The sequence below is a fragment of the Cornus florida genome, unplaced genomic scaffold (genome assembly GCF_030987335.1).
Source record: "Cornus florida cultivar Cherokee Brave unplaced genomic scaffold, ASM3098733v1 CherokeeBrave_3.0.0_Hap2_Chr11, whole genome shotgun sequence".
In the NCBI taxonomy this organism is placed as follows: domain Eukaryota; kingdom Viridiplantae; phylum Streptophyta; class Magnoliopsida; order Cornales; family Cornaceae; genus Cornus; species Cornus florida.
Window position 1 is genome coordinate 79670523 of NW_026775581.1, and position 17177 is coordinate 79687699.

The 17177-nt window shown below is 35.1% G+C and overlaps 1 protein-coding gene across 3 annotated transcripts; it reads left to right on the forward strand.

The window, feature by feature from the left end:
• Nucleotides 1-3880: 3880 nt before the first annotated feature.
• On the forward strand, nt 3881-15510 carry LOC132283524 (tRNA (cytosine(38)-C(5))-methyltransferase 2). Of its 3 annotated transcripts, XM_059785481.1 has the most exons (11): nt 3881-4472; nt 5153-5260; nt 5340-5450; nt 6440-6533; nt 6609-6727; nt 6831-6953; nt 9498-9849; nt 9963-10057; nt 11901-11987; nt 12115-12179; nt 15045-15510. In XM_059785481.1, the coding sequence occupies exons 2-11, from the start codon at nt 5180-5182 to the stop codon at nt 15121-15123; spliced, it is 1206 nt and encodes a 401-aa protein (XP_059641464.1). In that variant the 5' UTR covers nt 3881-4472; nt 5153-5179; the 3' UTR covers nt 15124-15510. The 3 variants fall into 3 exon arrangements, with proteins under 3 accessions (XP_059641464.1, XP_059641466.1, XP_059641465.1); XM_059785483.1 differs by lacking the exon at nt 3881-4472 and having other exon boundaries at nt 5007-5260; nt 11922-11987; XM_059785482.1 differs by lacking the exon at nt 3881-4472 and having other exon boundaries at nt 5009-5260; nt 11913-11987; nt 15045-15509.
• The last annotated feature ends 1667 nt before the right edge of the window (nt 15511-17177 follow it).

The window sequence follows — 17177 nt, forward strand, 5'->3', positions numbered from 1 at the left end:
CAATTCACACATCATGTAATTCAAATTTTACACATAGCCACATAAGCACCTAAAGATAATAAAATAAATACTGAAAACAATAAAATAAACAATAAAATTCCGATTATATCCCTTTCAAAACTAGGGATATTACACAACATATGTGGAGCCATCGCGTCGTATTGTAGATCGTAGGGATCAGATTCTTCACAATAAAGTTATCCCTTTAGTGCGTGTTCAGTGGAGTCACCATAATGAGGCTGAGTCTACTTGGGAACGGGAGGATATCATTCGCTCGCAATTTCCTGAAATACTGGAAGAAGGTAAGAGAGAATTCCGATGACGGAATTCCTTTTATCAGGGGGGAAGAATGTAATATCCCTAATTTTAATAGGATAGTCTCGATATTTAATTAATTGTTTAAGTGCATTTTAAAATTCATTATTTGATTATTTGGTATTCGTTTAATTATTTAATTGTTTAATTGATGATTTGTTTATATGTTTATTTTTAATTAAGTGGTTAAATGTAATTTGTTGCTTTAATTGAATTATCTGTTATTTGATGATATGTAGTTTAATTGGTAGAATTAAAAGATTTATTTTATTTTAAATTTTATTTAAGGATGGGCTTGGATAATATGGATTACTTGGATAGGAGATTAAATGGGTACGATTAATACCCATGGATGGTTATACATATGTATATGGGTATATATGTATATAAGGTTAATTTAATTATTAATTATTAATAATGGACGTTATGGGATAACAGACTTAGAGATATTTATTTTAATTATATTTTCTTTTCCTTCTTTTATTATAATTCGAATTAGGTTAGATTAGTATTGCCTATAAATATATCGTTATATTGTCTGCCTAGGGTAAAAACCCTATTCACGATCAGTGAGGTTTGAGAGAAAAACAGAGAGAACCAGTTATGGTTTCGGCCATGATTAAAGGTCGGACCAAGGAGGAGGGAAATGATTGCTTGGGGGTTGAACCAAAGCAGTAGGATGTGTACGGCAATCAAGGATCTCCGAAAAATTTTGGAAGACGGCGTTGAGATTTCCATCCAAAATCTCAAAGGCAAGTTCTATATCTAACTCTCTCTCTTAGGCTTCGTATTTTTTACATGCCTAAACAATTCCAGAAGAAATTGAATGTTAAGTTCATCTTTCATGCATGTTAAACTTGATTAAAATTTTCTTTCATGCATGTTAAACTTGGTTAAAACAGTATACTTGTTAATAAAGTTTTAATTGTTGAATCTTGAGTTTTCTTGCAAAAATATTAGTTTGAATTAATGTTATCAAAGCATAATGGATTTAAATATTGTTTCTGGAATACACTGAGACTTAATACTGACCAGTAGGGACCTTAGAATGGAGGAACGGGGTAATTGGAAGTTGCTGGAGGTGAAACAGATGATGAAATAGGGGAAGAGCCGGCTCCCTTTTGAAGGGAGGTGGCTCCCCTTTGAAAAGGGGCGGCTCCCCCTTGTTGGGAGCCGGCTCTACCTTGTAAAGAGGTAGCTTACCTTTGTGGGGAACCGGCTCTACTTAATGGGGAGGCGGCTCCCTTTGTGGGAGAGGCGACTTCCCTTCTGTATGGTGTTTTGACGAGTTTTTTTTGGCCACAATGCTTAGTTTTGGGGTTCCAGAGTGAATTAATAACTTCTGTAGGATTGAAAATGATTTCTATGGTATATATTAATCTCCCAGAATGTGTATTAATGCATAATGAATCACATAGTGCTAAGAGCTTGAACAATATGAAATTCTTAAATAAATTTGCATTATGTTATTGGATAAGGATGGTTTAAATTGCTTATCTTTGTTTTAGCAATTTTCTGTGAATGATTATACAGTTTTAATTATGTATTGACGGCATAATATGGTCATGTTATTTCACATATTTTTATTATGCTTGTTTGGATTTAATAAATGTTTAGATTTATTATTTATTTCATCAATTAGTAAATTTATGGATTATATGTACTGGTATGGGACGGTGGCATATCAGGGATGGATTAGCTCAAGACGCTAAGTCCTACCTACTCTGGAATAAGGGAACAGATTAATTATAAAAGTTAAGTCCTACTTATATTTATGTCAGGTCAACAAATAGTGAATGACATTACCTTGGTTTTGGATGGATTTTAAATATATAATTATGTTATCTCGACATGAGCTAGAGTCTCAGGGTCGACGGTTAGGGAGCGTATATGCAGGGGATGCATAGCTGGCTACGATGGTTAGAGGTATATCCTGTTAGGTCTAGGTACTCATGCCTACTTCAGGTGCATTTTACATGTTGCCTACTAGTCAGGTTGAGACCGTCTTGTAGTCTAGTGAGAGTCCCTTAGTGTGGATATATATATTTACGGATTATATAGTTATTGTTGAGTTGTTTAGGATATACATGCGTATCGGGTCTCTGTTTGGATTGTAGTAGAGTAGAACTTATTCGTAGGCCTGACCCACTATCATTTTTCAGGTGTTCGACAGTTCCAGGCTTAGAGTTTGATCGTGCTAAGCAGTTACAGTCACTTACTCCTCTGACTACGTAGGACTACTACTTATGTTTTAGTTTTGGTTTTCTTTTTAGTTCAGTTATTTATTTTTTCTCAGTTGGGATATTATTAGGGGTCCACTAGATGGATTTCCAAGTTGTAATAATATTGGAGGTTTTGGCAATATTGGATTTTATAACTTTTGAGGATTTATTATTTAGAATTCTTTCAGCTTAATTATTTATTCTTTAAATTCTTTTGTACTCATGTTTGTTTATATACTTAATTGTTTGGTATCCCTCGGATCTGTGCTCGGATTTAATCACCCGTGGCTTTAAAATCGAGGGGTATCACACTCTCTCTTTCTTTTTCCATCAATTTCCTCCTATTTTTGGGAGGATTACAAAAGTTACTGTATAAGTCTATTTCCATCCCTCCAAAACCCTCATTTTTCTTTCCTTTCCTTTCCTTTCCTTCCAACTTTCAATACCAAATATGTTTTTTTATCACCCTCCAAAACCTTTCTTTTCTTTTCTTCCCATTTCCACTCTACCAAATTGGGCCTAATTGAACTGGAAATAAAAGAGCATCAGATACATGACGACACGGTTCAATTACCGATAGTCCAAATTTTGTTACACGGCTAATAGGAGAGCAATCCAACCACTTAAATAATACAACAATTAAATTATAGCGCAATTTAAGAAAATTAAAAGTAAATCAGACCAATCCATATATAAAATACGGTAAAATGCAAAAAAAAACCCTGAACTATTGGGGTATTGCAAAAAAACCCCTGAACTATAAAAAAAAAAAACCCCCGAACTATTGTTTTGTTGCAGTTTACCCCATTAGCTCACCGGAAAAAACAAAAGACCATCTAACCCCTTGCTATAAAACGACGTAGTTTCATTCCTTAGCCTCTTAAATTGTTGACATTGAAGCACCTACCAATGAGAGCTTGACAAGTCACCCAACACCCAACATAGGCCTACTTTCTCTTTACAATCAGGCAAACACGCATACATACACATACACATTCATATATATATATATATATGGTATATATCTATATCTGAAATCTATTATGGCAAATTCGTGTATAGAGTTAATGGTGTTGTTGTGGCGGTGGCGGCACGGCGGTTGAGGTTAGAGGAGGAGATGGATCTAGTGAGGGTGGTGGTGTTGTGGCGGCGATGAGGGATATATATATATATTCTACCTCTGTCCCAAATTAGATGTCCTGTTTGGGGAACCGTGACGGTTCCCTAAATAGGACATCTACGGTTCCCCAAACATGACATCTAATTTGGGATAGATGGAGTATATATAGACACACACAAGGAATAAATCTAAAATTTATTGGGGTAAATTCGTGTATGGAGTTAATGGTGTTGTTAATGTTATGGCGGTGGCGGTTGAGGTCGGAGGAAGAGATGGATCTAGTGGAGGTGGTGTGTTGTTGTAGCGGCGGGGATAGGGGTTGAGGTCAGAGGAGGTCACGGATCACCGTGGACGTGAGGTGGTGGTGATGTTGTGGTGACAACGACAGGGGTTGAGGTCAGAGGAGGAGATGGATCACCATGGACGATGGCAATTCCAGAAACACCATGGACAGAGGCGATTCCAGAGTCACCATGGACGGCTGTGATTCCAGAGTCTAGACGGCAATTCCAAAGTCACCATTGACGGCGGCGATTATCTTGAAATCCTCAGTTTTTCACCTCAGATTCAATTTTGCCTCATTCAATCCAAATCTTGATTAAGACGATTGCTCCAGTGTATTTTCAGAAACCTTGAATTGAAGGCCATCACAGCTTCGAGCAGCTTAGAGGAAGAGCGGCCATCAAAGTCATAGGTATTGAATGCTAGGGTTTCGATTTGGGACTATGGACTGAGAATTTTCTTCGAATAATGGATTGAAGAGTAGAGAGAAAAAAGACTATTGCTCTGCAAGGCTGGCTCTGCATCAGTGGCAGGTTCGGTGATATTTGTTTTTGAGAGCTCTGTGCACCATCTATGAACTTTAAAGAAGGAAAACTGTGAGATGTGTTTGGGTGTTTGAGAGGATTTATTTTATTTTATTTTATTATTATTTTTTTATATCAGAAATTATTACGGGTGTTGTGAAGAAGATTATCAACATTGATATACTGCGTCTATTGACGATGAACATTTACATAAGGGTTTGTTTGGATGATGGTAACACAAGGGGCATTAGTGTCTTTTCATGCTCATAAGGGCATTATGGTCATTAAAGTAATAGTGTGTGTCGCATGAGTGTCATCTGATCACTCTAACTCCAAAATCAGACCGGAATCTCACCGGAAGGGGTAAACTGCAAAAAAAATGCATAGTTCAGGGAGTTAGTTGAAAATTTAATAGTTTCGAGGGTTAATTGCTGATTCCCCAATAGTTTATGATTTTTTTTTTTGCATTTTACTCTATAAAATATTCACTCTATCTCAAATTGTTAATTTTAATTACTCAATTTGAATCTAATTTATTATTAAAATTTAAAAATCGGGTCTACATCCTTTTGACCCGCCCAAATTCCACCCTGGTGACTCAATTTACTCGTCGTTGCCACGACGTCGTACGAACTTTGTTCAAGTAAGTGCAGCGCTTCAAATACTGACCATGGAAAACGACCGTGCAGGCTCGGCAGGTATAGACGAGTGGAGCAATGGAGGAAAAGGAGGGTTTATGCAAACGTCAAGACGAGCCGTGGAGGGTTCTTGAATTCTACAGTGGCATTGGTGGCATGGTACCTACAAAACCCCTCTCTCTCTATATATACACACACATGATTTGTATAGTTTTTGACATTTTTCTTGTTGATTTAGAGATACTCAATCGTGAGGGCCGGTGTGAATGCAACAATAGTCGAAGCTTTCGACATAAACGACATCGCAAACGATGTTTACCAGCACAATTTCGGCCATCGACCCTACCAGGTAGTTGTCAATTCTCATAAATCACAACCTACAATTTGAATACAACATTCATGACCTTATTGTATGAGCTATTATGGTAGTTAAATTCGTTAAGTAAGGTTTGTCTATATACAGTAGTTCTTGTCAGCTTCATTGCAGCCTAATTGAAGGTTCAAGTCATCATAGCCGCAAAATTGGGTGTGTTAGTTACTTGCAAAGAAAAAAGAAAAAAACAAAAGGATATCTGGAGATTGTATAGCTTAGAAGCTCTGTTTGGTATACAAGGAAATATAGGAAGATTTTTACTTAATTTTCGTTATGGTGTATTTCGAGGAAATTTAAATAAAAGAAGAAAGAACATAGAAAACTTTTGTTGAAGTGACAATGGTATGTAGTGTATTTTGAAGAAATTTAAATAAAGGCAGAAAGAACATCGAAAACTCTGTTCAAGTTAGAATGGTCTGATTTTGTTTTTTGCTTACTCTAGGTGGGTTTTCCGTTTTCTGGAAAATGGAACAATACCATAAGGTTAAAAATTTATATTCTTTAGAAATTAGTATTATATTTTCAGTTTTCTCATTAATGAAACAAGGGAGTTCTTGTTTTCCGCTGGAATTAAAGCTTTGTTGGGATGATGAGAATATTTGACATTAGATAACAAGTCGGAATTAGCATACCTATTTCCCGTCTACAAAAATGGAGAGAGAGAGAGAGAGAGAGAGAGAGGTAAACAAGCCACTTGGTTGAGGCAAAATTTTCATTTGTTCGAAGCAAAGGCAAGTATGACTTAGCCTTCAACATTTTAAATTCCACCTCTTTCTTCAAACTATACATGAAGCACTATTGTTTTCCACTTGAACTATGCAATTTTTCTTTCTTTTGCATTTGGGCTGCTCGCAATTAGAAACATTCTGACCACCCATTTTTATATTGTTAAGCATCAGTTATTCTCACTTACCTAAAAATTGATATCGTGAATGTGACGAGTCTTTTTTTTTGGGTGACCATAGGGTAATATTCAAACCTTGAGTGCTGCTGATCTTGACAGCTATAAGGCGCATGCATGGCTTCTTTCTCCTCCTTGCCAGCCATACACCCGACAAGGTGAGTTATTACTTCGTTTTGTGTTTAATGGGTCGTTTTTGTTGATAAAATGTTCTTCAAATATATTGTCCGTAGGTCTAAAAAAAGACTCCAGTGATGCTAGGGCCTCTTCTTTTCTCAAAATTCTTGAACTTATACCACAAACTTCGCAGCCTCCATTGATGCTGTTTGTGGAGAATGTTGTTGGATTCGAGGTTTGTCATGGAAAAGTTCAACTTGATATCTGGATTCAATTTTATTACTGATATAGTAGCTACTTATTTTTTTTGTGGATCTTTTTTTTTTTCCCCCCTGCAGACATCTGATACGCATAGGAAAATGATTGAAATGTTGGCAAAAACTGATTTTGTTACACAGGAATTCATTTTGAGCCCATTGCAGTTTGGTGTGCCATATTCTAGACCACGATACTTTTGTCTGGTTGTTGCTCTCTCTCTCTACATGTGTGTGTGGGCGTGTCTGTTTATGTTGTATTTTTATGCATCCTTAGACATGGAAAAATGCTCATAGATGACGTTTTTGAATTTTGTTGGCTGTTGAATATTTTAGTTTTGTGAGACCAAAACTGAATGTGCATCGCTGAAAGTTTTTTTTTTTTTTTTGGGCGGGGGGGCTGGATTTGGTTAAAAGGGCTAGTAAAATATTGTGCTTTATGGTTTATAACAGGTGTAGGAAAAGGGTGGGTGTTTGAGACGTGGATAGGTACAGAAAGAGAGCTTAGGGCGGTTCTGGGTGCTGGAACAGTTGATTTGTGTCCGTTATTTGCTATTGTTGAGTAATTTTAAGTAGGCAAGGGGTTTGGGTTCTAGAATTGGATGTTAGGGGATTAAACTAACTATTATTTTTTGGTGTCAAAGGCTTAAGCAGTGCAGAAAAGGAACAGGTTCATGGCTTTCTGCTAGCAATTTTATGGATATAAGAAATTTATGGAAGCTATAATCTGCGCAAGTGAACTCTTGACATTTATTGCGTTAGATATCTAAAAAGCAGAAAATTGTACCTAGGTGATAGAATGGCAAATGAAGATTCATGTAACTAGCTCCAGGCTTTATATTAATGACTTGGAAACTTTTGTTAAGGGGGTGATATCTGGTTGAAGATTGTGTTTTGTTTGCAATTGTTCTTAACTTAATTAATTGGTCAATCAAACAATTATTGTTTTTCTTTATTGGCAATAAGCCTGTGTCGTTGTGCGCATGATAAAAGGCAGTTCTTTATCCGATTGGTAAAATTCCTAACCTTGTACACCTCCACCCACTTCCCCCATTGACTCTATACAACCCATATGCGCGTGCGCACATGAGAGAGAGAGAGAGAGAGAGAGAGAGCTGAAAATGGATATTTTTTTTTTTTTTTTTCTTCTGAGATGGTGGTTGTGGGAACGCCGGGAAGGGTGGGGTGTGGCAGATGGTGGTGGTGGATAATAGCTGCTCAAGTATGGTGGGGACAGCCTTATTGTTGATGGCTAGGGATGATCCCCATGAAATGTAGCTGGTGAAGAGAAACCTATCACTCGTTAGAGTTGATGTTTAGGCAATGATGGTTATTTTATGTTAACGTTGCTATACTTGAGCAAAAAGTTGTTACCATATTTGTCTTTGACTTTCTTTGAATTGTTTCCTTTATTATATACTTGTAGAACAAGAATACTTGTAGAACAAGTCTTTTCCATTCTTTAGCTACAATTCATTTCCAATTCACCTATAAATAGAGGTGATCATTGTAAACAAAATCAATAGAGAGTATAATGAAAGACATGTAGCCCTTTGGGCTTTGTGTGTTGTAGAGGTAAAACCTAGTGGCTAAACCACATTATATCCTTGCATTGTTCTACCTTTCTTTCTCTCTTCATTTTTATTTATTTAACATGGTATTGGAGCAAGTTTACCGTACCCTACTCTAGATCGTTCTTCAGCTCATTTTATCTTGATTGATTTCCCTCCATTATCAAATTGTTAGGCAACCATCATTTTATACTTTGTATCATTCCATGCATTTCTTTTTCATGTCAACTGAATAGTGACATCTCCAAAGGAGTTTCTTGGTGACCATATCATTCAGGAGGAGCCTCTACACTAAATGACATTATTTATTGTCATCTCGTTATTGTTGCAGAGTTATTTTTGGTCTGCATAAACGCATATTGTTGGCCATATATTCTTATCAAGTGTTCAGAATCGTGTTCTTCACTCCTATAGACCCTTTGTTCACTTATTGTCAAAGTGATATTTTGACCTTTGTTTTGGTCTATGTTGATGATATCATCATTTACTGAAAAAGCAATTACTTGAAACAAATTTTTTTTTTTTTCTTTCTTAAAAGATTTGGGCAACCAAAAATATTTTCTTGGCATCAAGGTCACTCGTTCTCAGAAGGGTATTTTTCTTTCTCAAAGCAATTTCATTTGGACATTCTCAACTTGCGGACATATTCACCAAACCGTTAGAAAAAGATCTGTTTCGTGGTTTGATATGCAAGTTGGGTGTTATTTCCATACACCCTCCGCCTGGAGGGAGAGTGTTAATGTTGCTATACTTGAGCAACTTACCATATTTGTATTTGACTTTCTTTGAAGTCTTGTAAAACAAGAATACTTGTAGAGCAAGGCCATTTGTAGAATAAGTCTTTTCTATTCTTTAGCTACAAGTCATTTCCAATTCACCTATAAATAGAGGTGATCATTGTAAACAAAATCAAGAGAGAGAATAATGAAAGATATGTATCCCTTTGGGCTTTGTGTGCCGTCGATGTAAGCCCTAGTGGCTGAACCACGTTATATCCTTGTGTTGTTCTATCTTTCTTTCTCTCTTCATTTATTTTTTATTTTAACATTTTACAAATATAATGTAGGAAATGCACAATAGTTTTTCTATTGGTATTGAAATGATACTTAGAGAATTTGGAAGTATATTGTGTTTTGAAGCATCTTAAATATATGTGTAACCTGTACTATCTACATTACAGGCAAAAAGAAAACCATCATCATTTCGGAACCCAATCTTCAACAACAAGCTGCTTTGGGCTCCCAGTCCATTATTTGAATCTGACGAAAATATAGGGATTAATGAAAGTGATCAATCACAGGAGAGATGGGATAATTTGCTTCAAGCTTGTGAACCTGTAGAGAATTTTCTTGAATTCAAGACTCATAGCAACAAAGTCAATATTGAATCTGGCATTGCGTCTCCCATAAATGGTCCTACAAACGTTTCTGAAGCCTTGGGGGAAAGTGATGAAAGAAATGGATTTGACATTAACTCTTTGAACCAGTACATTGTTCCACTAAGCTTGATAGAGAGATGGGGAAGTGCGATGGGTATCCTTTTTTGTTTTAATTTGGTTTCTGATAAGAATTTTTTTTTTTTTTTTTCTCTATTGTTGCCATATATAACTGCATCTCTTTGTGAAACATCCTTGAAAAGAATACAGATATTGTCTATCCTGATTCTAAGCGATGCTGTTGTTTTACAAAAAGTTACTACCGGTACGTCAAGGGTACCGGCTCTCTTTTGGCAACTGTCCAGGTAAGATTTCTTTATGAACATGCAGTACTTTTGTTAATTATCTGAGAAATTGTGTGTGCGTACATAATTTAGTATTTAATTAGGAAACTAGGTAAGCTTCACAGTTCACACCTCATAAATTGAAGCATTCCTTCTTTAATACCACACTTTATTTTTTTTATTGGTACTTTCAATATATTAAAGCTTTGAAGATGATCTGTGATGAAAAAGGGGAAAAGAACAAAATTTTATGGGTGCAGTATATAGTTTTCTTGAAAAGATTACTCATTCATTGTCCCCACCACAATCTGTCTCCATCCCTTCTCCTGCCCCTTTTCACTGCTTCATGGCACTAATTACCACAATATCAAATTAGTAAAAAATGGAGACAAGGCAAAATACCAACCAAGTTAAAAGGGAAATTTTATGAGACTGTCATTAGGCGAGCTATCTTATTTGTTGGGCGTTAAAAAGAAACAAGAACACCGCCTTCATGTAACTAAAATGAGAATGTTGCCAAATATATATATATATATATATATTGACTATTGAGAATGTTGAGGTGGATGATAACAGTTCATACGAGAGATCGATTTACTAATCAAAGCATGATGTAGAGACTAGGAGTAACACCTATTAGTGATAAAATAAGAGAAAGTAGGCCTGGGTGGTATGGACACATATAACGTAGACTTGTAGATGCACCGCTAAGGAAGGGAAGATTAGTTTGCGTAGATTGTAAGAGACGGCAAGACCGACCAAAACTAATGTGGGTTAAAGTAATTATCAATGACATAAAAAATTGAATCTAGGAGGAGACATGACATATATTAGAGTAAAATGGAAAAAGAGAATTTACGTGGCCTACCCCATTCGTTTGGAGAGGCAATGATGATGATGATCAAATTAGTGAAAATATAATTATGAACAGCATGGAAAAATATATCTTATGACTTATGAGTGTCTCGACCTCTGGTAGCCTTGTACGTGCACATGTGGTTGTGTAAAAGTCAGTGAGTGTATGTATTGCGTTTTTTAGCTTAAAGGTGGTATCCCTGTTTCTGTATATATAACTGCATCTGTTTTGTGATGCTTAACTATCAGTCCAGAAGATAGATGCATCAGGTAGTCTTCCGTGCTGTTTTTAAGTTAGAACTCTCCCATAAACTGCAAAAATGCTGTTTTTTACAGTCAAATGCTTGGAGATGGGATGCCATATGTACTCTTATTTCAAGAATTGATTCCCAGATAGTTTTCATGCTATATGTCGGATTGGACAGATTCTTAAAATTCTGTTCAATCTAGCCAGTCAGACTGGTCTCAGATATTTCACCAGTCTGAAATTCCAAAAAACATGTTTGTGATCTGGTCAAATGTCCAGTTCACAAACTGTACTTGATCCCCCAGCTCTCACATTAATCTGCAATGATTTATTTTTATTTGTTTTTAATATAGTGGCACATAGATACAGGTTAAAGTAGTTAATAAAATAGTAGTTCTCTTAGTGGTACCTAGATGGCTTTTGGTTTCTTTAAATATTGTGTACGTAAAATTCGGCATTATTAGCCGGAGTTGTGCGTCAGATATAATCGATATATGGTCATATCCAAAAGGACATAATTACAGTGAATCAGATTGGCTTGGCCAGACAACTTTGCTGGCACCTGGTCAATTCCAAGTCAGATTCAAACATTAAATAGGATGGGTAACACTATGCAGTTATGTTATTCTAGACTGGTGCAATGCTACTGCAGTTATCTGTATATTTACAATGCAAAAATTGCATCAAGTTCACTGTACTTTGTTCAGGAAATATTTTTCCTGATAATGTTACATGCTATAGCAATTTTCCTCGTAACTTTAGTGCAAAATGAAGGACATGCAGCCAAAGACGGAGGACAAAGCATCTTCATTTGAGGAGCAGTGCCTTCGATTTTTTACTCCCAGGGAGGTAAGTATAATTTAAGTAAATCTCTTTCTTTAGTGGTTCTTCGTTTCTTCTCATTTATTTATAATGGATTAGTGATTCAAAAGGGGGGCTCTTTTTTTAATTTTTTATTTTTATATATAACAATCAGGTTGCCAACTTGCATTCTTTTCCAGAGGATTTCTGTTTTCCCAAGCACATAAGCCTTAGACAACGGTAAGTCGTGTATGTTTTAAAAGACAATTCTACACTATTTCTCGTCTGATTCTAATTTATATCTACAACTAACTTGAAAATTGACAAATCTCTTCCTAAAATTGTCTACAATCCTATGTTATCCCTCTCTCCCCTTGATTTTTTTTTTTTGTGTGTGCGCGCGTGTTGTTTGGGGGGGGGGGGGGGGGGGGGGGGGGGTTGTAAAACCAAGTGAAAATTCTAGAAGTCATGTATTTAGAGATACCATAATAATATGTTGTCTCTACATGTCCAACAAACTGATGTCTTCCAAGTGTCCTTTTAAATGCATAACTATAGTGAGAACAACTATTTCGTATAAATAATGACCGGTTGGGCTTCAAGCCAGCCTACCCTCTCTCAACATCTTGCACTAGCAAGAGAAGTACCAAATAGGTACCTTGAGTACATTAAAAATTTAATATACGGTTCCATGTTGGGCTTTTTCCCTTTTTTTGGTAAATTAGCAATTTGTTGGGCGATTTCTGAATACAAAATAAATGCCAAAAAGGACATGGAGTGATATTTGTCCCTGGTATGACTTACCTAGAGACTTTAGCAACTAAGGTGGCGGGCAACTTCAGCATATTTTATTTGTATAGATGCGGAAATGTCTGCATTACTTGTGTATTGGAATGCTAACACACAAAAATTCATACATCTCCCTTGAAGATGGACTCCTTAGGGTTCTAATTCAAATGCATCATTGATCCTTCAATGATCAGCTGATCTAATTTCTTACAGCACCTTAGTTTTTGAAGCTCTTAAGTTTATAATGCTTTCATTCGGCTGCAGGCAGAGAAGGATTCTTTATCCAGTTGTCCAATTCAGATGGTCTTGTGTTTGACTTAACATAAATAATCTTATTGCTTCTGGCTTGTACTTAAATGGTTCAACATTAAGCTTATAGTTTTGGTTTTGTTTTGTGGTGGTGGTGGTGGTGTTGTTGTTGTTTTTTTTTTTTTTTTTTTTTTAATGGATGAACAACAAAGCACATTTAACATGAGGGCAGTCATAGAATTATAGTACTTAAATCTGAGATTTTTTTTTTTTTTTTTACCACAACAACAACAACAAGCCTTTTTCCTAAGTACTTTAGGTCAGCTATATGAATCCTATGTTTCTATTCCGCGCTATCTAAGGCCATTGCCTTAGTCAAACCAGATGCTATCATATCCTTCTTTACTAACTCTACTCTCGTTAATTTTGGTTTTCCTCTTCCTCTAGCATTACCCTCAATGTGGACTATGTCATTCTTCCTTACTAGCGCATTTAAAGGTCTTCTTTGCACATTTCCAAACCATTTTAATGCTGTGTTCGGTAGGAAGGAAAGAAGAGGTGTAGAGAGAAAATAGGAAGGAAGGGACGAATTTCCTTTGTTCGTTAGAGATGATATAAGGAAAGAAAGCAAAATAGGAAGGATGACTCATTCTTCCTCCTTTACAAATTTTCATCGGCCCAAAAATAGGCGGAAGAAAGGAGGGAAGACAAATGGACTATTATAGATGTTTTAAATTAAATACTATCCTAATTTATACAAGTTTTAAATTACAGTATTATCCTCTGTAAATTACAATATTATAAATATTATTGGATATAATGGTAAAAACAATTAAAATTTTCTCTTTCCTTCTCTCCTAACGAATATAGTAAATTACGAGCTTATTCTCTTCTCTCTATCCAACCGAACAAAAAGAAGGAAATACATAATCTCTTCCCTAGTGATGTCTAGTCCATCCCTTCTTCTCTCCCTTCCATCCAATTTTTTTCTTTCCTAATGAATAGAGCATAACTGATTTTCTCTCCAATTTGTGCTACTTCAACCATCTCCCAAATGCGGTATTTTCTAATGCTATCCTTTCTATTCTTACCGCAAATCCATCTCAACCTTCACATTTCCGCCACTCTATGCATATGTTGTTTTTCTAGAGTGTTTTTTTATTTATTTTATTTATCATATTATAAAAAGAGAATTTAGAAATTAACACATTTCTAAAATGGTTGAAGTAACGCTAATTGGAGAAACAATGAATGAAAATCGACTGAGATGATCTGGCCATGATGTTCAGGGAAGGTCAATAATTGCATCAGTGAAGAAGGTGATGTGATTCTTATTGAGAGCGATGCTAAGAAAGTGGAAGACCAAAACTAACATGGGTTGAGATAATTATAGAAATATATGATAACTTACCGTTTAACCATGTAACTAAAGACTATGGCCTAACTTAGGTTGAGATAATTATAGAACTATAAATGGAAGGAATGGTAAAACATAATTCATGCAACCGAGAGGAATGAAGAAATGGAATTCATGTAACCGAACCCAAATAGTTGGGGAAAGGCTCTTATTGATTTGAGTTGAGTTTAGGCCATCTTCACGAAAAGACATGCAAGACTAGCAATTCAAATATGACATCTTTGAGGTGACCTGCTATTGCTCAAGTCCAAGAAGATACTGTTTAAAACACGTACACATAAATACGTATAACTGGAAGTCATATCTTTTGTAATAAGTTTGTCTGGTTGGCTTCTGTGTATGGAAGATCATATATAATATTTTTAATATGATTTCATCTCTGAACTTGTTTCCTGGTTGTCATTTCACTTTTTTGTCTCTTTTATTATTGATGCTGTTGGTGTTGGTGGTGTCATTATTATTAATAATGTAAGTAAAAAACAATTAAAGCATAGGACTGCTTTCTGGCATGTGTAGCAGGTTGGCAGTAAAGATTTTTGTAAAGGTGCATGTGGAGAACGTTGGGTCTGAAGCATAAATTATTCTGACATTTGTACACATCATTTTAGCTAACTTGGTAAATTTATAATTCCGGTTGTTTCTCTCTGCAGCTATGCATTGCTGGGGAACAGTTTAAGCGTAGCAGTGGTTGCTCCGTTGCTCCAATATCTATTCACTGAACCATCATAATAATATAATCGCAATCTCCATTGATGCAATAATTTTCCCCGACAAAGATGCATTCTTTGCCTTCATTTTACCTTTTTTCTGGGTTAACACAGTCAAACAGATCAGTGCTACAAACTTTGGTTTACAGCAGAGGGATGAAGCTTGAATCTCTGCCTATTTTTCACGAACACGATAATCAGGAGCTCAGGAGCTCGAACTTGTATTATATAGCTTTTGAATTTAGACGAAATGTCTCAGTTTTGACAAGCCTCATGTTGTTGTACCATTGGTGAATATATATATTCTACTCATGTGAATTGTTATCTGAAAAATGAATGTGGTAACTTTCAAATGCAATGTAATCTCAACTACGTGTTTATACTTTTGCAGGCTTATATTGTGCCTATTTGGTGTTGTAGGTGCAATTGGGATATATATATATATATTGGTGGCCTTGGTGAACATAACATTGTACTTTACTTGCACCCAAAACATTTCTGAAAAGATTGTGAATGTTACCAACCGTGTCAAGTTTGGTGGTTCAAAAGTTTAATGAACAGACGTGACTGCTTTCTTAATTTCTAACATTAGGAGGGGGGAGAGAGAGAGTGTGTGCGTGTGCGTGTGTGTGCGCGCAAGCATTTTTAATATGACATTTCATCAATTAGTTGATAAATTATAAAAGAACGACTTGTCATTTGTCATTAGCAAACGAGAGGCTCACAATGGTCCATACGCCAGGTTGAGGTGGGAAAGAGTAGAGAGAAGATAGGGGGTAGTAGGATGGTACCGACTTACAAAAGTAAAAGAGATATAAAATTATAACAATTATTCAAGAATTAAATTAGAGTTATACAATATAATTATGGAAAAGAGTAATGGACTAAAGAAATAATCCACAGTGAAGTTTCACAATAGAGGTTATTTATTTAATAGAATAATTAGTTGAAGTGGCAATAAAAAAAAGATCTACATGTGATTTTCATAATTTACATATTTATCGGACAATTAGTTCTCCAATTAAGATTAAGTTTGGGTTAAAAATTTATAATTTAAATTTAATTAACGTTGAACTTGGATTGAGGTGCTAGCAATTTGAACCTAATTCAAACTTGAATTCAAATATTATTTATAAATAAAATATATATAATATTCAAATTACAATAACCTTTCAACATTATTTTTTAAAATCTTAATTTATGGTATATTAATATTTTGAAGAATTAATTTTCCAATAATTTATTTGTAATTTGTTAAAAGCTTACACTAAGTTTTAAAAACTTGTTGTCATTAGGAGTAATTAAGCTTATGGGTATCCCGAATTAGTCCGACTTTTAAACACGAAATATTAGTCCGAACTGCAAATTCAAGTTAGTCTTGATTAAACTCGAGTTAAGTATTTAGAGTTAAAAATTAAATTAGAATTAAATATTTCATGTATCAGCTTGAGTTTGAGCTTTATCTCTACTGCCAATTGGAACCTTACTATTGATGAATTGATAAAAAGAAGATTAGTTATTTGAAAAGGAAGTGACCCGCTGAGGGAGGCCAAAACTGACGTGTAATGTTATTACAAATGATTTTTAAAAATTAAATATTACAACTTGTAATAAAAAAGATAAATAAATGTCACTGGAGTAAGAAAATGACGATGTTATCGGTATGCACCAAATAAAATAATCAAAATTTTAAAAGTTATATATATATATATATATATAATTGTTTGATTTGAAATGATACATACCCGTCCATGTATTGGATGTGGATGAGCTCCGCTTAACATTTTTTTAATTTTTTTAACTCCTAACTATATCGTTATGATTGATTGAGAATTGAGTACGATTCTAATAATAATTACAACGTTCAAATATTTACAATTTGATCCAAAAATTTAAATTATTAAGTAATGAAGCATATCGATTGAGACTTCGTTTGGAATTGTTGTTAGAATAAAAAAAATATTTTTATAAATAGAGTTGTCAAAAAATTAGGGTTAGTAAAAAGTATGTTAGGTGATTGGTGCACATTATATCCCATTTGGGAGAGCTTATTAGAACCTCAAAGTCCTTCCAGGC